This window comes from Protopterus annectens, chromosome 6.part1 (assembly GCF_019279795.1).
Source record: "Protopterus annectens isolate FY-2018-M chromosome 6.part1, PAN1.0, whole genome shotgun sequence".
Taxonomy (NCBI): domain Eukaryota; kingdom Metazoa; phylum Chordata; order Ceratodontiformes; family Protopteridae; genus Protopterus; species Protopterus annectens.
The window spans coordinates 94,721,451-94,744,601 of record NC_056738.1 but is presented as its reverse complement, the minus strand read 5'-3'; the positions used below and the strand labels follow the sequence as shown (position 1 = coordinate 94,744,601).

The window sequence follows — 23,151 nt, the reverse complement described above, 5'->3', positions numbered from 1 at the left end:
TGGCTCGAAAGGAGGCACAGTGAGTTTCTCCAATACAAAGTTAAGGTCCCAGGCAGGGGTTGGAGCTCTCCTGGGTGGTCTCAAGTTTTTGGCCCCTCTGAGGAACTGCTTGAGCAGAGGATGAGAGAAGAGGGAAGGTTCTGTTTTGTAATGAGCTGAAATGGCTGAGGCGTGAATTTTAATGGAGGAAAAAGACAGGCCATTTTGAAGCATCTCAATTAAGTACTGTAAAATCTGAGGTAAATTGGGCGCTGCTGTGCTCATTCCTAAAGATTGGTTCCAGGTGCAGAATCTTTTCCATTTGTCAGCATAAGATTTTCTAGTACTAGGTCTTCTCGCCTCCAAGATGACATCCATCACAGGTTTGCTGAGGGATGCTAAGGGTGAACTTAAGTGATTAGCCAAGCTGCAAGGTTCAATGTTGGGAGCTGAGGGTGCAGAATTTGGTTCTCCTGCTGAGACAGTAAGGAAGGTGTCTGAGGCAGGTGCCATGGAGATATATGTGACAAACTGTGCAGGAGCGGGTACCAGTGTTGGCGTGGCCAGTCTGGAGCAATCAAAATCATTTTTGGTTTGTCCTGTTTGACTTTTAACAGAACTTTGCAGAGTAGAGGCAGAGGGGGAAAGGCATAGACTGATAGGTTTTTCCAGCTGAAGGACAGAGCATCCACTTTCCAGGCTGTTTTGTGGGGAGTCCTTATGCAACATTTGTCCAACTGGTAGTTCCGAGGGGAGGCAAATAGATCTATGTCTGGGCTCCCCCATTTGCTTGTCAACATGTTGAAAATCCGTAGTTCCAGTCTCCACTCGTTTAGGTCCATGAGATTTCTGCTTAGTCCTTCTGCCAGTGTATTTAATTTTCCTGGCAGGAATTGAGCTTGTAGGTGCACTTGGTAGCTCAAGGCCGTGTCCCACAATGCCATGGCTAGTCTGCAGAGGGGGTAGGAATGTGTACCCCCCTGCTTGTTTATGTACCACATAACCGTATTGTCTGTCTTTAGCATTAATTGTCCTGGAAGAATGTAGTCCTTGAAGGCTGTCAGAGCATTCTGTACAGCTAACATTGCTTTTTGATTGATATGTAGGTGCATTTGATTTGGGTTCCATTTGCCCTGAATGTACTTCTCTGCCAGGTGAGCCCCCCATGCATAGTCTGATGCATCTGTAGTTAGGGTTTGGGTGGCAGGGGGAAGCGTGAATGGCAGTCCCTTGTTTGGTGGCAGGCCTCTGCCCAACATAGGAACTCCAAGCGTAGGCAAGGTATGATAGGAATCATTGTTTCCAGGCTGTGACAATGTTGACTACATAGACTTTTTAAGTACCACTGAAGTTTCCTCATATGCAGTCTTGCATATGGAATTAGAAGAATGCAGGAGGCCATGAATCCCAAGGCTTGCAGTATGTGTCATGCAGATAGCAGGGTTTTTGTGGCCACTTGTTTGAAGTAAGTTACCAAATGAATTTGCTTTTCTGACGTGAGGAAAGCCATCTGGGCAGTTGTATTCAAGCTTGCGCCCAGGAATGTAATCTGTTGAGAGGGTACCAGTTGTGATTTCTTTTCGTTTATGGTGTACCCTAGACAAGTGAGAACTCTTTTTACAAACGCCAGATGATTTAGAAGTATGGCCTGGTTTCCTGCCTGAATTAGAGAATCGTCCAGGTATGGATATATTTGAATATTTCTTTGCCTGCAAAATGCAGTTACTAGAGCCAGGCACTTTGTGAATACCCTGGGCACAGTAGACAAGCCAAAGAGCAGTGCAGAGAACTGATCATGCAAATAGCCTGCTTTGAAGCTTGGGTATCTTCTGCTAGATTCCCAGATTGGGACATGCAGGTAAGCTTCTTTTAAATCTAGAGTTGCCAACCAGGCATCTTTGCCTAGCATAGGAAGCAACTGGTGAAGAGTCAGCACCTTGAATTTTGGAAAGTCCAGAAAGGTGTTTAGAGTAGACAAGTCCAGAATTGGACGCCATGATTTGTCTTTTCTGGGTACAAGGAAAAGCCTGGAATAGAAACCCTTCTTCTGGTACTAGTTGAAGAGCCCCCATGTTTAAGAGGGAAAGTACTTGTATCTGAGCCTCTGCCCACTGATATGGGGGCAGGTTTGGCCACCCGTCTGGTGTTGGCAACGTGTGGAAATGAAATCTGTATCCCTGGGACACTACATTTAAAACCCATTTGTCCTGGGTTATGAGTTCCCAGTTTTTTGCATGAAAAGCAATCTGTCCCCCCAAAGGGGCGGCTAAAAGGTTAAGTGCTTGGAAATTTTAAAGGAAAGTAATTGAGACTGTTTACCATAGGGAGGTGTCTTGCTATTTCCAGATTTGGAAATTGAGGCTCCCCATTTCTTAGGACTGAGAGTCCCCTGGGACTGAAACCTGGTGCTTTTGGTGTGTCTGGATTTGGCTTGGGAGTATCTGAAAGGAGCTGGAAAGGACCAATTCTTCGTAGGCCAGTGCCTACTAAATCTTGGAGGTTGCACTTGTAAGAAATCCTTTACAGTTTGCATAGATTTAGCTTTATCTTCCATCTTTTTTAAAACTTCTTCAGTCTTACTGCAAAACAGGCGGTCCTGATTTAAAAGAGCAACCAACAATTTTGCTTTAACATGATCAGGCAGCGATTGCTCCTTAAGTCAAGCATGCCTTCTAAGCACAGACCCAGTAACAGCAGCCCTGTAAGAGGCCTCTAAAGAATCAAAACCGAATTGCAAAGTATGTTTTCCAACTTGTTCAGCAGAATGCAATAAATCCTGAATATCTTAATTTTCCACACAGTCAGAAATCAACATAATTTTCTGTTTAAGCAGTCCAATAATATGCTGTTGATATTTTAACATATGAAATTGGCCATTTAAAAGCCCTGATAGCCAAGGTTGCAGAAGTACAAACCTTTTTACCCCATCTATGCAGCGCCCTGGAGTCTCTATCAGAAGGGGTAGGATTTTTAGCAGTAGAAGCCTTAATGGCCTTAGGCGCTTGAGAAATGGTTTCAGGATCTGCAACAGGATTTTTGAAAAGGAACTTGTGGGACTCAGAAACCCTGTAGTATCTGCCTGCTTTACAAGGAGCTGGAGGGTAGGGAATCAGGGGCCATACTGGATTCCGAAAACACATCATTAACAATATCTAGTACAGGAGGTATAGCCAAAGGCCTATGCTGAGTAAAAGAAGAAAATCCCTAAGCCTCTTTTTTGAATCAGAGAATTCCTGACTTTCCCAGTGGAAATGCTCCCGTAAGGTATGTAACGTTTCACCAAAAGAGAAATGCTCATGGGGGGAGGGGTGGGGAGCAGAGGGAATGGAATCCTCTGCATCAGAATCCTCATAAGTAGGTATGGACAAATCCAGGACATTAGAAGAGTCAGAAGAAACAGAATCCTGATCAGAAGAGTCATAGTCAAACTCAGGCCTACGCCTCTTAGAAGGGGGGGGGGGGTTGACTACCCCTGATTAGAGTAATTAGATCTTCAGCCATTTTGATAATTTCTTTTTAGACATAGGGGCCTGAACATGTGGCCTGGGCGTGGGTTTTTTCGACATAGATCGAGATTTAGGCCTTAGAATTGAAGGTGGAGTTGGTTTGATATGCAAGTCTGTAGGCCTGAATACACCCTCAGAAGCCAGTGCCTGCACAGCGGCTCTGGACCCATCCAAGGTAGAGACATCCGCGGGTTCCATAGTTATCGTATCGTATAAGTATCGCGCGGCATACCAGACTCCAAATGGGTCTCAGTAGAGGCCTGCAAGTCAGAAGTAGCGGGTATCAGGGGCTGAGAAAGCGCCTCACTGAGTACCGGCGAATTAGCAACTGGCTTAGTAGAAGCGTCAGCAGTTTTGGACCTCAAAGGCCCGTCTCTCTTTATCTTTGCGTTTTTTCGAAATTCGGGTAGTCTGTTGGCTAACCAACATAATTTTAGGATAATTAAACAGAGAACCAAAATATTTAGAGGCAAAAATGTACTGACGACGAATAGTGCGCTGCTTAAATAAAGCAAAAAACTGACAACAAGGTACGTCGTGGTCAGGGCCTAGGCAAGGAATACAGTACAGATGAAAATCTTTATGAGGTATTTGCTTTCCACAAGTAATGCAATTATTAACTTTTACTGACATCGGTTGGGTACTTCGCTTTAAGTTGAAGACTTCGGTTGTGAAACTCGAAAGCAAAAATTTCAGGAGTTCGCCAACCGGCACTTGCGAACTGCTTCTGCTTCGGGCACCGCACGGCAAGAAAGACTGAGGTAATGACGTCGGCTGCATGTTTTATACCCCTGACGACCTGACGTCATGGAAGAAGGGACAGTAACTGACGCAGGACCCAAGACTTTGTTAATCAGGCCGAATGAGGGCAACCTGACAGCAGATTACCCAAATGTAATGACTGCAACAGTGAAACACAAAGAACATCTTCCTGAATAGTCCCCTGGGCTAACAGGCCCTGAAGTACCTCTGGGGAAAAAGGGCAACTGTTCCTGAGGAGGCTGCAGAATGCCCAGAAAAAGGGGGAAGAGATTTCCAAACCAGTAATAACCCTGGCGAATAGTGGAAAGAACTCAAAAGTCTAAGGTGATCTTTAGCCAAATAGGAAGGGACAGAGAGAGACATTGAGAAAGAGGAATGCGGTTGAAAAGAACAGGGCAAGGATAGTCAGGCAGCACCTGATGTGTCATGAAAAGGAGGCTTCTGAGTAGGAGGCGTTTGGGTAGCCTTAGCAGGAGGAGTCCTTCTACCATCCTTTTTACCTTTGGGGATGGTGAGACTGTCTCTGGACAAAAACAGTCTTATTAGGATAATTCCTCTGAAACTTGGGCACAGGGGAAACATAAATATGCTTCAATTCCTGTAAGACCTTGTCCTTTTCTTGCAGGGACTTGTTAAATAACTCCTCAGCAGCAGCACCAAACAAAGGCTTACTGTCCAGAGTAGTAACCATCAGTTTAGGCTTGATATCATCAGGCAAAGGCTGAAGTCTGAGCCAAGAATATCTCATCAAAACAGAACCAAAAGCAGCAGCCCTAGATGAAGCATCAGCTGCATCACAGCAGCATTTAATGGAATGGGGACGACATCCCTAGCAAGGAAAGAGTAGAAGCCTTCCACTCAGAATCAGGGAGATCTGAAATAGCCTGAAAGGTTTGAGAGAGAGAAGAGCCAAAACATACCCAGTCATGCGTGTCTGATAGTTAACAGCTCTAAAGGCTAGGGTAGCAGAAGTATACACTTTTGTACCCAGCCTCTCCATGGTTCTGCTATTCTTATCTGATGGAAGACAACAATTTTGAGGGCTTATCAGAAGCAACTGACACAACAGAGGGGTCAGCAGAGTGATACTTATAAAAAAACTTGCAGTCTTCAGGCACTTTATAAAACCTATCAGTTTTTTTTTGGGGAGGCAGGGGGTTGGGAATCAGGAGCCTGATAAGCAGTGGAAAAAGTATCCAGTGAGGCAGCAAGAACAGGAGGAACAGCAGAGGGTCTAGGAGACTCCATTTGTAGAAGCTCATAGTACCTTTTTCTAAATATCAGACACCTGAGCACAGTCTCATTTGAAAAATTCCATCATTCTGGATATATTATCACCAATGGAAATCTCCTCAAAAGGAGAGTCAGGACTGATAGACTCTTCTTCCTCAGAACCATAGTTAAGTGGCAAAGGAATCTGAGAGGAATACGTTAGGAACTCTTCGTCAGAATCAGCATCCTCCTCAGAAGAAGAATCCTGCTCCCTGGGTCTCTTAAGAGTGGTAGAAGACCAGGGAGGAGCAGGAACAGAAACTCCCTGTGCAGGCTTAACAGCCATAAGGGCATTAAACAGACCTTGAGTGAAGTTTTGTCATTCACTCTGAGGATCTTTGGAGCATGCAAAATATGTTTAGTTTTCTGTTTCTTTTTAAGCGGGATATCAGACTTGAAAAATTATGGAGGCTCTGACCTCTGACAACACTCAATAATGGTAGTCGGAAACTCTTCCCTCACTAAAATTTGAGGAACACCCCTAGGCCCTTTAGTAATAACAAACCGCAGTTCCCCCCTGTATATCCAAAGCACGGTTGCAAAACCTCCATGTCTGTGTACGGCGGAGACATGCTGGCCTCTGAAGCAGTCACTGCAGAGGAATCTCAGAAAGAAACTGGATGATCCTCTGGGCTTTCACCAGCCTCAAGAAAGATGTCTTGTGGAGAATGTAAAGCCGAACAATCAAACCAAGCTTTCTTGGTCTTTTTCTTCGCAGACTGCTGGTCCTCGGGTCCAGGAAAATCCTTCAATGGCATCCTTAATGTCTTAGGGATGAAAGCTTGACAAATCTCACAAGACGTACGGTTGTGGGAAGTGCCTAAACAGAACAAACACTGCTCATGATGATCTTTATGGGAAATCTGTTTCCCTCACTGGCATTTCCTCTTTTTGGATTACATGAAATCCAACAAGCAGAAACAAGGCAAGACCTAAGACAAGAAAATTAAAAAAAAAACAATGGGCACTTACCTGATAGAGGTGAAAACCAGCAGCTTAATGAGCATTCAGAATTATGGCAAAGTAGTTCTGAGGATGTTATGTCCGGACATCACCTTTATGCCCTACACTGTGCATGGGGAGCATACATGTAATGTACGGCATACGCATTACAACCAAAAGGCTTTTCTATACTGGCCAGATGTTGGCCTACCCTTGGCAGGGGATCTTTATTGTAAAGAATACTGTAATAGTGACATGTAAGGACATCTTGGGGGATTATTTTTTGAATTTATACAAGTAACTTGGAAATTCATGGAAAGGGTGGAAAAGCATAGAAGAATATTCCTGTCCAAAGAAAAGAAAAGAAAATACATCTATCTTACAGGCCTTCTCACATGGAGTCCGGGAACAGAATTTTGCCAGTTGACTGTTCAGACAGGAGGCAAACAGGTCTACTTGAGGAACTCCTCACAGATGGATCAAATCTTGGAAACCCCTTATCTAGTTTCCGTGCGTGAGGGTCTGCCCTGGTCCTGCTCAACTTGTCTGCCAAACAATTTTGGTCTGATGGAATGTAGGATGCCTGTAGAGAGAGTTTGTGCTGTGAAGTAATACCCCAAGCTAACATGGCTACTCTGCAAAGGAAGTACAACTTGGATCCCCCATTCTTGTTGATGTATCACAATTGTAGTATTGTCTGTATCCACTTGAAGAGTTCCTGGGGACCAAAGATGATTCAGAGAATTGGCTGCCTCGACCAGGGCAAGTATCCCACAGATGGATCAAATCCTGGAAACCCCCAACTAGCCTGATCTGCAAGGCCATGCAACGGATTATCATGGACCTCATTAACAGGGACATAGGCAACCTCCAAACACTCGACCCTACACAGTTTGGCTTTGTAAATGGGAGGTCATGTCTGTTATATCTGGCTGACTTCTTTGAAACAGTCACCAAAGCCATGGACGAGTGAAAGATGGTGTACACCGCCTACCTTGACCTGGCCAAAGCCTTTGATATTATTCCGCATTCGGGCATGATAAACTCTCTCATCTAGGCATCAATCCATATGTTACCAGATGGGTAGCAAACTGGCTCACTGATGAAACCCACCTAATCAAAATAGGGGAAACCACCTCAAGCAGTAGACCTGCAACGAGTGGTGTTCATAGGTTCATAGGTTCATACTAGGCTATCTGCCCAAGGGCATTTATAAGCCTAGCCCATAGTTATGTGGCTTTCGCCACCCCTTTAGTTTGAAGAAGACTATGCCTATTATTTTGCTGTGCCTCTGTCAAGCAATGACACTGAAGTAATCCCTGGGGTATATCTGCGATCTCCCATCCATTGGTCAAGATTCCTCTTGAACAAGACCAGCGAGGTGCTCTGCCTCACATGTACCGGGATTTTGTTCCACAGCATAGGGAGTCTCTGGGTGATGAATCTGTCCCTCCAGCACGTTCTATTAATAACCGTGTCAAGGTTTAAGTCTCCCGCCCTTGTGGTTCTGAGGGATCTAGATTTTTTGAGGTGAAGCATATTTATCAAATCTGGGTTTGACATGGCCTTATATGTCAGGCACAGGTCACCTCTGAGCAAGCGGTATGCGACTGAATAGAGCTGGAGTTCTTTCAGTCGGGCAGCATAAGACATATTTTGAGACCCTTTATCCTTTTGGTGAGGAACTTTTGGGGCCTTTCCAGCTGCTGCAGGTGTCGGGTCAGATACATTCCGAATGGGGCATTGTACTCAATCATAGGTCTAATGAGTGATGAGTACAGGGGGACGATGACCTCCCTAGATCTAGATGTGAATCCCTTCATGATCAGGTGGGCAATGTAGAAGGTTTTCCTAACTACTTTGGCAACATGAGTGTCAACGAAGGTTACTGTCAACCTGGGTCCCCAGATCCCTGATGACTTCTTCTGTGCTCAGTGGATTGCCACCTATATGGTAGCTAGGGGTAACCTTGTTTTTCCCGAAGGGTATGACTATGCATTTCTTGGCGTTTAACTTTAGGCCATGGCTCTGGCACCAGTTATCCGTTTCTGTGAGGCCCTTCTGAAGGATATCTGTGTCAGATGTGTTTTCGACTATGGTGCCCAGTTTGCAGTCATCTGCAAACTTTGTCAGCCATAACCCTCTTTTGTTTGCTTGTACTTCAGAAAAGTAGATGCCGAACAAGAGTGGTCCCAGGACTGAGCCCTGTGGGACACCACTTGTGACAGGCTTTGAGTCTGACATGGCGCCAGCAACTCTGACCCTGTGGGTTCTGTCACTTAGCCAGTTTGCAACCCATCTTGTGATGTATGGGTTTACATTCAAGCTGATGAGTTTTTCGATGATACCTGAGTGGGGTATTGTGTCGAAAGCCTTTGCCAGGTCGAGGTAGGCTGTATGGACTGCCTTGCCCTCATCAATGGCCTTGGTGACTGTTTCGAAAAAGTCAACCAAGTTTAAAAGGCATGATCTGCCTTTGACAAAGCCAAACTGGGTTGGATCCAAAGTCTGCAAGATCCCTATGTCTTTATTTATGAGTTCCATTATGATCCTCTCCATGGCTTTGCAGATAAGGCTTGTCAAGCTAATGGGACGTTAATTTCCAGGGTCGGTGGAGGCAATGCCCTTGTGAAGTGGGACCACAGTCGCCGTGCGCCACTCCTTGGGTACGTATCCTGAGGTGAGGCTAAGATTAAACAGCTGTCCTAACTGCTGGTTTAATTCCTCATTGAGTTCGTGGAGCACACAGCCGGGGACACCATCCGGTCCCATGGATGCTGTGTTTTTTGCCTTGGAGAGAGCAGTTCTCACTTGGGCGTTGGAGATGTTTGGGGGGCTACAATCCTCTGGTATAGATATCTCTCCTTTTGGGGGGAGGGGTTTGCACTGAACCTGTCAGCCAGTATGTTGGCAATGTGTGTAGGTTCAGTAATCTTCACATCATTTTGAACTAATTCTGAGCATATCTGGGAGTTTCCTCCTAGGTTTCTAACATAGCTAAAGAAGGCCTTATGATTGTCTTTTGAGTCCTTGGCGATTTTTCTCTCAAAATTTGCCTTGGATGATTTTATGAGAGCTCTTAGTTTTTTACTTAAAATGATCAAAGGTGTCTTACCTTTCAAGGATTTTGCTCTATCTTGTAGTAGCTTCCTCCTTTTGTTGTAGAGCTTGTTTATGGCTGGGGTCCACCAGACTGGACGCTTGCCTTTGGTACAAAGAGTCTTAGTTTTGTTTGGGATTGCCTGATCCATGCAGTTCTGTAGGTGCTGGTAGAAGGCATATGTAAGTGATTCAGTGGTTTGAGTAATGTTTACCACTGGCTCAGGGGCCTTAAAGGAGACCACACTAATTTTTAAAAGTGTGAAGTCGGCTTTTGAGAAGTTTTTCACTGTGGTCTTTTTTATTTCAGGTGGGGGCGGGATGAGGACCTCCAGCGAGATTAGTTTATGATCTGATCTCACCAGTGACGGGTATACTTCCGGTGTTGAACATTGTGATCCCATGTTCGTGATGATGAGATCAAGTATGTTTTCTCCTCTTGTGGGGATGGTGACTAGTTGTTCCATGGCATTTGAGTTTATGAACTCCAGGAACCTTTGGGCTAGAGTGTTTGGGCTTGAGTAGTGTTCCCAGTCTATATTAGGGTAGTTGAAATCACCTAGTATGATGGTGTTTGGAGATACATTTATCCCATCCAGTGTTTTCAGGAAGGCCATGTGAGGTTCCTGAGTTTGAGAGGGTGGCCTGTAACATGCTACAAATTGCAGAGCAGTCTTGCCTATGGTTAATTGCACCTGGATGGTCTCCGATGCATCGTGCGTTGCCACCAACCTTGAGGTGTGTGTGTCCTTTATAAATATGGACACCCCCCCTCCTTTCTTGGTGTTGTCCGGATTTTGGGGCGGAGCATGATATGAGGTGAAACCTGATAGTGCTGGGGTGCTCTCAGGAGCCTTGAACCAGGTTTCTATCACAGCACAGACATCAATGTTCTCCATACTGAGAAGGGCCTCGAAAGTGCATCTTGAGATTGAGACTTCTGGCACTGAGCAGCATTACCCTTAGTTTTTTTCCTTTTTGTGTTCTAGGGTGGTAGGTTTAGAATTTGAGCCTTGCCTAAAAAGGCACTATGGGTGTGGCAAGAGCCTTTGCCAATATCCGGAAGCCCAGGGTGACAGGTGCAAGCTGTCCCTTGAAGCAGTGTGGCTTGTCCAGCATGTCATCCCAGGCAGACAGACATTGGATCCCCTTTGAATGACACCAAAATTTAAGCCAATTATTAAAGCTGATCATCTTATCACTGTATTGTGGCATCATTCTAGGTGAAGGTAGGATACTGCTCAAGGTCAGGGTCATACCTGCCTGGGCTACATAATCAGAGAGCTCCTCAATGTCTCTTTTCATGTAGTCCAAGGAGGTACGTCTCAGGTCGTTGACACCAGCATGGACAATGACTGAGTCGTACTTGTACCTGCTGTTGAGAGACCTGAGTGCTTGCGTTATGTGGCGAATTCTAGCGCCCGACAGGCAGCTTACTGTGACCTTCTCCTTACTCAGTCTGGTGAGCGGGACGTCAGTGTGCCTGACTATGGAGTCACCAATGACTAGTGTGTCTGGCCTTAAGGGCTGTGACTGTTTGACACTCTGACTGTGTGGTCTATGTGTTGCATGTGTTGGGTCCTGAGGTGGTAGTTGTTTGGGTGTCTGCTTTGGAGGCCTCTGCTGTTTTGGTAGATTTTTGGTCAGAGCCTCCGAGTATGTCTTTGTGTGATTATGTGTATGATTTGAAGTTGTGATGGTACTATATGTGACTGGGTATGTAGTGTGTGTGGTTACCTTCTCCTCCTGTCTGGTCTTGCCAGTCCTATGTTGAGAGAGCTCAGTCTCCAATTTGGCCGTATAGTTGCATCTCTCGCATGTATTTGTGTTTTGTGGGAGAAGGAGAGGATTGTCTGTGTACATGAGGCAATTGTAACATTGCCTCAATATTCCCAGGTTCACCAGTTGAGCAGGAGAGGACACTAGCAACTGATCCCTCAACATGCTAGAAGTAATAGATAAAAAAACTTACAAAAGACTCCGGAGGATGTGGGTTCTAGGCTGGTGGGGTACTATCTATAATAATAGTGCTTTATCAAGGTGCAAGTACTGTAGGAGCAAGTGCTAGGCTTTACAGATAGAGAATAGTCTACTTGGGAATCAAGTAGAGATGAAGCTTTTAGTTATAGGATACGCTGGTTAGATCGGCAGTACAGTTCGAGGAAGGTAGTTTTAAGGGAAAATTTGAAGAGTGGAATTTAGGTAGCCCGAATAGTTTAACCTTGTTTAGCCGCCGTTGCTCTTGTGTGCAACAGTGGCAACTCCGCGCTAACACGTGCTTTATAGCAGGGGGCTGGAAAAAACAGGAAATGACCCAAAACGGCCAACGAATTACCAGCCGCTGTCTCTAACCACTCCTCCGAGGACAAACAAGCAGCTCAGTACTCCCCACTCCCACTGGCGAGCAAAGAAACTACCTCTGGCCACACAAGAAAATGGAGGAACACAGGAACCAAATACAAAGCCCAGGGATCAGCAAAATCTGATCACTGGAACAACTAGCTAGGAAAGTTTAGGAAAGGAGAAGTGTTTTTTTTTTTTTTTTTTAGTTTTTTTGCAGACAGAAAAAATACAGTAAATGCTTTGGTATTTGACTAAATTGCTATCAAAGGCTGGTACACTTGAGTGTATTAGCCTGTTTGTTACTTTTAAGCAAAACTTTAGCCAACAAGTGCAATCAACAATTTAAGCACAGAAAAACAGGAAAATCAGGTAACAAAACAGTAATATAGGCACAAACAGTAGTCGAAAAGCTCAAAAGATCGAAAAATGCAAAATAAAATGTTTAAAAATACTTATAATCAAGAAAGTTGCTTTTTCTGCTCTCTGCTGGCTTAGGAACTCTGCAGGGGACCACGTGGAGCTATGCCAAGTTCTCTAATGCCAGAAAAGCCTGCCAAAGCGTGCTTTATAGCAGGGGGCTGGAAAAAACAGGAAATGACCCAAAATGGCCAACGAATTACTAGTTGCTGTCTCTAACCACTCCTCTGAGGACAAACAAGCAGCTCAGTACTCCCCACTCCCACTGGTGAGTAAAGAAACTACCTCTGGCCACACAAGAAAATGGAGGAACACAGGAACACCAGGGATTGGTCTTGGGGGGCCACTCATTTGGGATATATTTCTCTGAGGTGCAGGCTAAAATCAGTGGGTTATGGCTGACCAAGTATGAAGATGAATGCAACCTGGGCGCGGTCATAAATTCCCCAAGTGATGTGAACATCCTCCAAGAGGGTTTCACCCATAGTTTCGTAGGTTGGTACTAGGCTATCGACCCTAGGACCTATACAAGCCTAGCCATAACAATTCCCTGGCTATTTCTTCCCACACTATTTACTTCCCTGGACCCCTGATTTACTTCCCTGGACCCCAAACAAATGACTGGTGCCAGAAACATGGCCTCAAGCTAAATGTCAAAAAATGCATCATCTCCTTTCGGGAGAGTGACGTTCCCACATATTATCACATTGATAACAATGTCCTAAGCATGCAATGAGTTGTGGGGGATTTGGGCACCCAGGTTGACAGCAACCTGACGTTTGGCCATCATGTTGCTTCTGTTGTATGGAAAGCTTTCTATATGGCCCACCTCATAAGTAAGGGTATCTCATCCAGGGACAAGGAGGTCATAACATCCCTGTATTCTTCCCTTATAAGGCCAATTATTGAGTAAAGTGCCCCCTTCGGCATGTACCTCGCAAAGCACATGCAGCAGCTGGAGAGACCACAGAGGCTCCTCACCAGGAGAATCCAGGGTCACAAACATCTACCCTACACAGACAGGCTGTGGAATAGACTCCCTCTCCATGTCAAGTACAGTACCTCATTATCCCTTTTTAAGTACAACCATGATAACTGGATGGGAAACAGAAAATACACGCCTGGGATTCCACCTGTGTCCCTGCTGGACAGGGGCTTTGGGTGCTGACTTGTCTCAACATGGGCTAAACTCTTGGCTAGGCTTATAAGAGCCTCAGGGCCAATATCCTAGCAACTTCCTATGATATTTATGTGCTTGCATCTGCTCCTTGGTCTCCCACACCCCCTGCACTTTAATCCCTCCTGAAACTGCTCCTCAAGCCAAGTTTTAACAGTCCGTGGTGACTAACTACTTTGGAGCATGGAGGGAGAAGGAGAGACCTGCATTTAAGGATATCTATTGTCTCCATCAAAAGACTTCTCTTCTGACAGACCCTAGCACTGACATTTGAAAAGATAAAGGATGTTGATGCTGGCGCCAAAAAGACTTCAGATACCACTATATCTTCCTCAAATGGAGTCTTGCCAGGGGTATCAAAGGAATCATAGATGTCATGAAACTTAAAGTCCTGAGGTATTCCCTCAGTGACCAAAGTCTGAATGGAGAACCTTAGAAACAGATCTAAATAAAGATCTATTTTTCCTCTGGAAGAAAAGCTCTTTGAACTGAGGTGTCTAGTTTACATCCCTGGAACACAATCCTATATAAGGGAATCAAGAAAGACTTTTGAAATGTTCTCTTGAAATCCCAGGTCATGTATGAGATCTTTCACCCAAGACTTAGATTCCTGACACTTTGAAAAAGACTCTGCAAAGATAAACAAGTCTAAATATGGAAAATGTGATACCCTTTAGCCTGCAATGAGCTATCACTGCTGCTAAACACTTTGTGAATAATCCTGGTGTGGTGGATAGTCCGAAGGGTAAGTCAGAAAAAGTACAGTTGTGTACACTTACCATAAATGTAGATGTTCGAGTGTATTCACTGTTGCAGCCATTACATTTGGGTAATCAGCTGGCAGGTTGCCCTCAGTCGGCCTGATTAACAAAGTCTTGGGTCCTGCGTTGGTTGCTGTCCCTTCTTCTATGACGTCAGCTCATCAGGGCTATAAAACATGCAGTCGACGCCATTACATCAGTTTTTCTTGCCCCAGATGTCAGGTGCCCCCCGAATGGGGAGCAAAAAAAAAAAATATATATATATATATATATATATATATATATATATATATATATATATATATATATATATATATATATGTATATATATATATATATATATATATATATATATATATATATATATATATATATATATATATATATATAATTAAAAACACAAAAATATACCTCCAACCAAAAGCAAATACACCAAAAAGGCTTTTAAGCATAGTAAAAGAAAGTAGAGGCATAGTAAGAGAAAAACAGGGGGCTGGAGGGAGGGTAACCAGGACTGCAACAGTGAATACACTCGAACATCTACATTTATGGTAAGTGTACACAACTGTACTATGTTCTTCATGTTTCACTGTTGCAGTCATTACATTTGGGTAGATTCCCAAAGCTATGGTTGGGAGGAAGGATTTATACAGCATTAGGACCAGCTATAAGGCCCTTCAAAACAGCAGTGGCAGAGCCACATCTGGATTTGGAGAAAATTGGTAAGTGATAATGCTTGGTGAAAGTATGAACTGAACTCCAGGTAGCAGCATCTAGAATATCCCTGGTAGGAACCTCTCTGAGGAAGGCTGTAGAAGTAGATGCAGCCCTGGTGGAATGAGATCTGATTCCCTGGGGGATAGGTTTTCCATGATGCTTATAGCAGAAATGAATGCAATGGTTTATCCATTTAGAAATGGTATGTTTTGAAATAGCATTTCCCTCTGCCCCTGCAGCAAATGCTACCAGCAGTTCGATTTTCTTCGAGTTTTAGTCCTGTCCAAGTAGAATCTAAGTTGTCTGTGTACATCCAATGAATGCAGAATCCGCTCCCCCTTGTTCTGTGGATTGGGAAAGAAAGTTGGCAAATGAATGGACTGATTAAGAGCCACACTAGATACCACCTTGGGAATGAAGGATGGATTGGTCCTGAGTGACACCTTGTCTGCGTGAAAGATGATGAAAGGCTCCACTGCCATAAGGGCCTGTAATTCAGATATCCCTCTAGCGGAAGTGATTGCTAAAAGGAAGGCTGTTTTCCAAGAAAGAAATTTTAAGTCTGCAGTAGCAGCTGGCTCGAAAGGAGGCAGAGTGAGTTTCTCCAATACAAAGTTAAGGTCCCAGGCAGGGGTTGGAGCTCTCCTGAGTGGTCTCAAGTTCTTGGCCCATCTGAGGTACTGCCTGAGCAGAGGATGAGAGAAGAGGGGAGGTTCTGTATTGTAATGAGCTGACATGGCTGAGGCATGGATTTTAATGGAGGAAAAAGACAGGCCCTTGAAGCATCTCAGTTGAGTATTGCAAAATCTGAAGTAAATTGGGCGCTGCTGTGCTCTTCCCTTGAGACTGATTCCAGGCACAGAATCTTTTCCATTTGTCAGCATAAGGTTTTCTAGTAATAAGTCTTCTCATCTCCAAAATGACATCCATTACAGGTTTGCTGAGGGATGCCAAGGGGGAATTTAAGTGATTAGCCAAGCTGCAAGAATCAATGTTGCGAGCTGAGGGTGCAGGATTAGGTTCTCCTGCTGAGTTAGTAAGGTCGGTGTCTGAGGCAGGTGCCATGGAGAAATTTGTGACACACTGCGCAAGAGTGGGTACCAGTGTTGGCGTGGCCAGTCTGGAGCAATCAAAATCATTTTTTGTTTATCCTGTTTGACTTTTAGCAGAACTTTGGAGAGCAGAGGCAGAGGGGGGAAGGCATAGGCTGGGTTTTCCCAGCTGAAGGACAGAGCATCCACCTTCCAGGCTTTTTCTTGAGGAGTTCTTGTGCAAAATTTGTTCAACTGGTAGTTACAGGGTGAAGCAAAAAGATCTATGTCTGGGCATCCCCATTTGCTTGTCAACATATTGAAAATCCATGGTTCCAGTTTCGATTCGTGTGGGTCCATGAGATTTCTGCTTAGTTCGTCTGCCAGAATATTCAGCTTTCCTGGAAGGAATTGAGCTTGTAGCTGCACTTGGTAGCTCAAGGCCGTGTTCCACAATGCCATGGCTAGTCTGCAGAGGGGGTAGGAATGTGTACCCCCCTGCTTGTTTATGTACCATATAACCGTGGTGTTGTCTGTCTTTACCATTAGTTGTCCTGGATGAAGTTAGTCCTTGAAGGCTGTCAGAGCATTCTGTACAGCTAGCATTTCTTTTTGATTGATATATAAAGGCTCCATTTGCCCTGAATGCACTTCCCTGCCAGATGAGCCCCCCATGCATAGTCTGATGTGTCTGTAGTTAGGGTTTGGGTGGCAGGGGGTGGTGTGAATGGCAGTCCCTTGTTCTGGTGGCAGGCCTCTGCCCACCATAGGAACTCCAGGCATAGGCAAGGTATGATACGAATCATTGTTTCCAGGCTGTGACAATGTTGACTCCATTAACATTTTAAATACCACTGAAGTTTCCTTATGGAATTAGAAGAATGCAGGAGGCCATGAACCCCAAGGCTTGCAGTATTTGTCTTGCAGATAGCAGGGTTTTTGTGGCCACCTGTTTGAAGTAAGTCACCAAATGAATTTGCTTTTCTGGTGTAAGGAAAGCCATCTGGGCAGCTGTATTTCAAGCTTGCACCCAGGAATGTAATTTTTTGAGAGGGTACCAGTTGTGATTTCTTTTCATTTATGGTGTACCCTAGACAAGTTAGAACCCTTTTTACAAAAATATGGCCTGGTTTTCTGCCTGAATTAGACAATCGTCCAGGTATGGATATATATCTGAATATTTCTTTGCCTGCAAAATGCAATTACTGGAGCCAGGCATTTTGTGAATACCTTGGGTGCAGTAGACAAGCCAAAAGGTAGTGCAGAGAACTTATAATGCAAGTAGCCTGCTTTGAAGCGTAGGTATCTTCTGCAAGATTCCCTGATTGGGATATGCAGGTAAGCCTCTTTTAAATCTAGAGTTGCCAACTAGGCATCCTTGCCTAGCATAGGAAGTAACTGGTGAAGAGTCAACATCTTGAATTTTGGAATGTCCAGAAAGGTGTTTAGAGTAGACAGGTCCAGAATTGGACGCCATGATTTGTCTTTTCTGGGTACCAGGAAAAGTCTGGAATAGAAACCTTGCCTCTTTTTCTCTTCTGGTACTGGTTGAATAGCCCCCATGTTTAGGAGGGAAAGTACTTGTTTCTGAGCCTCTGTCCACTGATTTGGGGGCAGGTCTGGCCACCCGTTTGGAGTTGGCAATGTGTGGAAATGAAATCTGTATCCCTGGCACACTATATTTAAAACCCATTTATACTGGGTTATAAGTTGCCAGTTTTTTGCATGAAGAGCCAGTTTTCCCCCCAAAGGGGCGGCTGACTGGTAAGTGCTTGGTAATTTTAAAAGGAAAGTCATTGAGACTGTTTACCATAGGGTGGTGTCTTGTTTTTTCCAGATTTGGAAGTGGAAGCACCCCATTGCTTAGTTCTGAGAGTCCCTTGGGACTGAAACCTGGTGCTTTTGGAGTGTCTGGGTTTGGCTTGAGTGAATCTGGAAGGAGCTGGAAAGGACCAGTTCTTAGTAGGCCAGTGCCTGCTAAATCTTGGATGTTGTACTTGTAAGAAATCTTTCACAGTTTGCATAGATTTAGCTTTATCTTCATTCTTTTTTAGAACTTCTTCAGCCTAATTGCCAAACAGACGGTCCTGATGCAAAGGAGCATCCAACAGTTTTGCTTTAACATGATCAAGCAGAGATTGCTCCTTAAGCCAAGCATGCCTTCTAAGCACAGACCAAGTAAGAGCAGCCCTGCAAGAGGCCTCTAAAGAATCAAAACCACATTGCAAAGTATGTTTTCCAACTTGTTCAGCTGAATGCAATAAATCCTGTAAATCTTTATTTTCCACACAGTCAGAAATCAACATCATTTTCTGTTTAAGTAGTCCCATGATATGCTGTTGATATTTTAGCATATGAAATTGACAGTTTACAGCCCTGATTGCCAAGGTTGCAGAAGTACAAACCTTTTTACCCCATCTATCCAGCGCCCTGGAGTCTATCAGAGGGGTAGGATTTTTAGCAGTAGAAGCCTTAATGTCCTTGGCCCCTGAGAAATGGTTTCCGGGTCCGCAACAGGATTTTTGAAAAGGAATTTGTGGGACTCAGGAAACCTGTAGTATCAGTCTGGTTTACTAGGGGCCGGAGGCAGGGAAACAGGGGCCATACTGGATTCCGAAAACACATCAACAATGTCTAGAACAGGAGGTATAGCCAAAGGCCTATGCTGAGGAAGAAGAAGGAAATCCCCAAGCCTCTTTTTGGATTCAGAAAATTCCTGACTTTCCCAGTGGAAATGCTCCCTTAAGGTATGTAAAGTTTCCCCAAAAGAAAAATCCTCAGGGGGAGAAGCAGAGGGAATGGAATCCTCTGCATCAGAATCCTCATAAGTAGATATGGACAAATCCAGGTCATTAGAAGAGTCAGAAGAAACAGAGTCCTGTTCAGAAGATTCATAGTCAAGTTCAGTCCTAGGCCTCTCAGAAGGGGGGGTTGACTACCCCTGATTAGAGTAATTAAATCTTCAGCCATTTTGATCATTTGTTTTTTAGGTATAGGGGTCTGAACATGTGGCCTGGACGTCATTTTTTTAGACATAGATCGAGATTTAGGCCTTAGTATTGAAGGTGGAGTCGGTTTAATATGCAAGTCTGTAGGCCTGAATACACCCTCAGAAGCCGGTGCCTGCACAGCAGCTCCGGACCCATCCAAGGTAGAGATATCCACGGGTTCCATAGGTGAAGCATCTCGTGGCATACCAGACTCCAAATGGGTCTCAGTAGAGGCCTGTGAATCAGAAGTAGTGGGTATCAGGGGCTGCGAAAGCGCCTTGCTGAGTACCGGCGTACTGCCGACTGGCTAAGGAGAAGCGTCGTCGGCAGTTTTGAACCTCAACGGCCTGTCTATGTCTTTTTCTTTGTGTTTTTTTGGTATTCTGGTAGTCGGATGGCTAACCAACGTCATTTCTGGATAATTAAACTGAGAACCAAAATATTTAGAAGCAAAAATGTACCAACGACGGATAGTGTGCAGATTAAATAAAGCACAAAACTGACAGCAAGGTACGTCGTGGTCAGGGCCTACGCAAGGAATACAGTATAAATGAAAACCTTTATGAGGTATTTGCTTCCCACAAGTAATGCAATTATTAACTTTTACGGACATTGATAAGGAGCAAGAAAAAGTTTCCCCAACGAGGTACTTAGCTTTTAGTTGAAGACTTCGGTTCTGAAACTCGAAAACATAAATTTCAGGAGTCGGCCGACCGGCACTTGCAAACTGCTTCTGCTTCGGGCATCGCACGGCAAGAAAGACTGATGTAATGGCATCGGCTGCATGTTTTATACTATTGACGACCTGACGTCATGGAAGAAGGAACAGCAACCGACGCAGGACCCAAGACTTTGTTAATCAGGCTGACTGAGGGCAACCTGCCAGCAGATTACCCAACGGTAATGACTGCAACAGTGAAACACAAAGAACATCTGATAATGTGATCCAGACACAAAAACTTTAAGAACCATCTGAAGTCTAGATGAATATGGATGCGATACACATCTTTTAAGCCTACTGTAACCAGGAAACTTGAAAGAGGAGGAGAAGGTAACAAGTTGTGTAGTGACATCATTTTGAATTTGATCACTATCACAAACAGGTTTACGAAAGAAAGGTGTAGAACTGGCCTCCAAGCTTGGCATTAGGGGAAATCCTTGAATAAAAACCTCTCCTCACATAGGAAGAACAAACTGATTCTATGGCTACTTGCAACAGCATGTGATGAAGGACAGCTGGAAACAAAACAGTCTGATCTGGAGGATGAGGAATGACCCCCTGGAAAGGAAGAATTTCCTCTCACTACCATCTGTAACCATGATGAATGATTTTCAGAACCCATTTGTCTGAAACAATCTGTTGCCAAAGAGAAAAATGGAGATTCAGACTTTTTGGAAGAAAAAAGGGGCCCAGGAGTGAGCTGATCATAGGGTCTGTTGTCAGTCATTCAGACTTGTTGAACTATCGCTGGCTTGGGGAGACTTCTTTTTGGAATCTCCTTGCCATTTCTTCTTAAATGTCTCTTTACCCGAATTCTGTTGAGACTGTTTATTCTGTTTTTTGCCAAAACTGGATGGGGAGATAGAAAACCCCTTGTACAGTTTGGAAAAGGAGGGCTGAAAAATCTTGCAGCTTCCTCAGATCAGCTTGCTCTTTTCATCGCACTTTTACTCACCCCTGCAGCAGAGGAGCCAAACATTAAACTTCTATCCAATGGAGAATTTAAAATCTCATTTTTAACATCATCTGGAAAGTTCTGAGAATCAATGTAGCCATGCAAACCTTAAAAAGTGCCAGTGGCCATAGCCCTGGAAGAAGCATCAACAGAGTCATACACACAATGCAAACAATGAGTAGTGACCTGTGCAATAAAAGAAACCAAGTAATTTAAAGCAGTTTTTTCCTCACAAGAAGTAACTGAAAATAAAACATTCCTACTTTCACACTCCTACTTTCACAATTTGTCAGAACAAGTTTTAACACACGAGCTTGAAAATTCAAAATTCTGAAGATCGAAATTACAAAAGTATACACTTTTCCCCATACCTATCAACAATTCCCCCTCCTTATCAGAGAGAGTAGGGCTGAAATTAGTTAAGTGCTTAGCAGCAGTGGGATCAACTAAAGCTATAGCTGCTGGGTCGGGAATGGGAATGGTGGATAAAATTTAAATGACTGAGGAAATTTATACATCCTATCTTTTTAGTGGCAGATGGCTGACTATTAGGAAAATGGCAGGCAGTAACATACACATCCTCTAAAACAGACAGAACAGGAGGAATGGGTGTAGGTTCTGGAAAATCCTTCTGCAGCAACTTACCACATTTTCTGAGGGACTGAAAAACCGCAATGCTCTCCCACTGAAAACACACTGGCACATTACATAAATAGTCAGAGTTTGAATCAGAAGTCAGAAGAAAAACCTTGTATCCATTTCTGCATCCTACTGTTCAGATTCAGAACCTTGAATTTCTCCAGGAAGGGGAATCCTCTGTTTCTTTTACCAGAAACTGCTTTACAAGAAGGATCAATAGCCTGAATTAAACCCTGAGCCAGACCCAGTAAAATAGTATAACCAAAGAAAATTGAGGAGGAGTAGATACATGGTTGGTTTTCTGTTTATTTTGATGTGAAAAATGGGACCTACCATGTTTACTAATGGCAGCAGCAGCTTCCCCAGGGATGGCTACAGCATTTGGACACAACAGGGAAATCTTCTCTGCTCCCTCTCCCACAACCAACAAGAGTGGCTCTCCCTTGCCCACCCTGCCCACTGAGGGAACCCCAACAGCTGCATAGGACATGGCTAACCCCCGGTCCATAGTGCCTATAGGTGTTGCATCAAACAGATCCAGGGTAAATAATGAGTGGTCTGAGGTACAACAAAGGGCTACAACAGAATCACCAACTTGCGTCTGAGGCACATTTCTAGCCTAATGTGGTGGCAAAGGCTGTTTGCTTTTTTTTTCTTTTTGAGGCTGAAAAAAGGACCAACCTTTGGACCAGTAACTTGTTCCATGGTCAAGCCAAAAATAATGCCTCTTCTTTCCCATGGAAGACAAGCAGCAATTGCTGTTAAATACCACCAGTCCACAACAGTTACTTTTTTGACAGAAAAACACACTAAAAAACCCACTTTAAAATACTATGCTAGCTCCACAAAATAAACATAATTTCTCCACAGTAAAAATGTTTCCAGTTAATTTACACCACTTTTAAACGGACAGAAAAAAATGAGCACTCCGTTTAAAAGTTACAGTCTGGAGACATTCCATTAAAACATAGCACTCCTAGTTTTAAAATAACTTTCCTGAAGAGGAAATAAATAAAACTGCAACAAAACTAAAAAAATGGAAGTTTTCCTCCCAAAGGAAACTTCTCTGCCCAGCAAAGGGCAACACAGGCAGCAGGAAAGCTCTAAATGGAATGGTTCTCAAACTTGTCTTTTAGTCAGCTAAATCCGAGCTGCCTGACAGTTTGGGTGTGTGAGAGGTACCTTGAATTTTGGAAGCTGGCCGGCTGCTATATCCTTTGCAGCATATAACCTACATAGTTAGGCTACTGCAGCAGTGATAAATATGATCATCATTTAGATTTATCATGACTTCGTACTTAGTCCAGTAAGTGTATTGATTGTACTGCATATATATGTGTAATAATATGCAAGTAGAATGCACCACATTTTAAACACTACAGAATGTACCTTCTTTTTCATCTTCCTTATTAACGGGTTGCTCTTCTTCAGATGAGGTGACTGCCTTTACGGTTACAGTTTCCTCCTCTTCATCTTCTTCTATTGAAAAAACAAAACATTTTTTCTTGTTAGTCTTAAATATTCCAGGTTTTCCTGCCAAGTCAATAACAATTCACTGCAAAATGCAAAATCATGCCTGTTTAAAATAAGCAAATAAATAGCACAACTAGTCTAAACTGATGGAAACATCTAAAATAAATAAAACTAGGCTTGTCTCTAGTATGACAGATACATCAATTTAACCACTGATTGACTAGTGGTATTAGTTTTAAAAAGAACTATACTTAAAAAAATTAAAAAACACACAATGGAATGGAAACTAAAAGTAAATATAAAGTTAAAATAAATAAAACTTGTCACCAAACATGACATGAAAACTACCAGAATGAGAAAGTCTTGT

At 43.7% G+C, this 23,151-nt stretch overlaps 1 protein-coding gene across 4 annotated transcripts in view; it reads right to left on the bottom strand.

Annotated features, from left to right (window-relative positions):
• Window positions 1–23,151, bottom strand: part of DYNC1I2 (dynein cytoplasmic 1 intermediate chain 2) — a 1,851,236-nt gene that overhangs the window by 832,951 nt on the left and 995,134 nt on the right. For all 4 annotated transcript variants that reach the window (XM_044075529.1, XM_044075531.1, XM_044075530.1 and 1 more), the window contains one exon: window positions 22,701–22,790. In XM_044075529.1, the coding sequence (XP_043931464.1) occupies window positions 22,701–22,790 (90 nt within the window). The remainder of the gene's footprint in view (window positions 1–22,700; window positions 22,791–23,151) is intronic.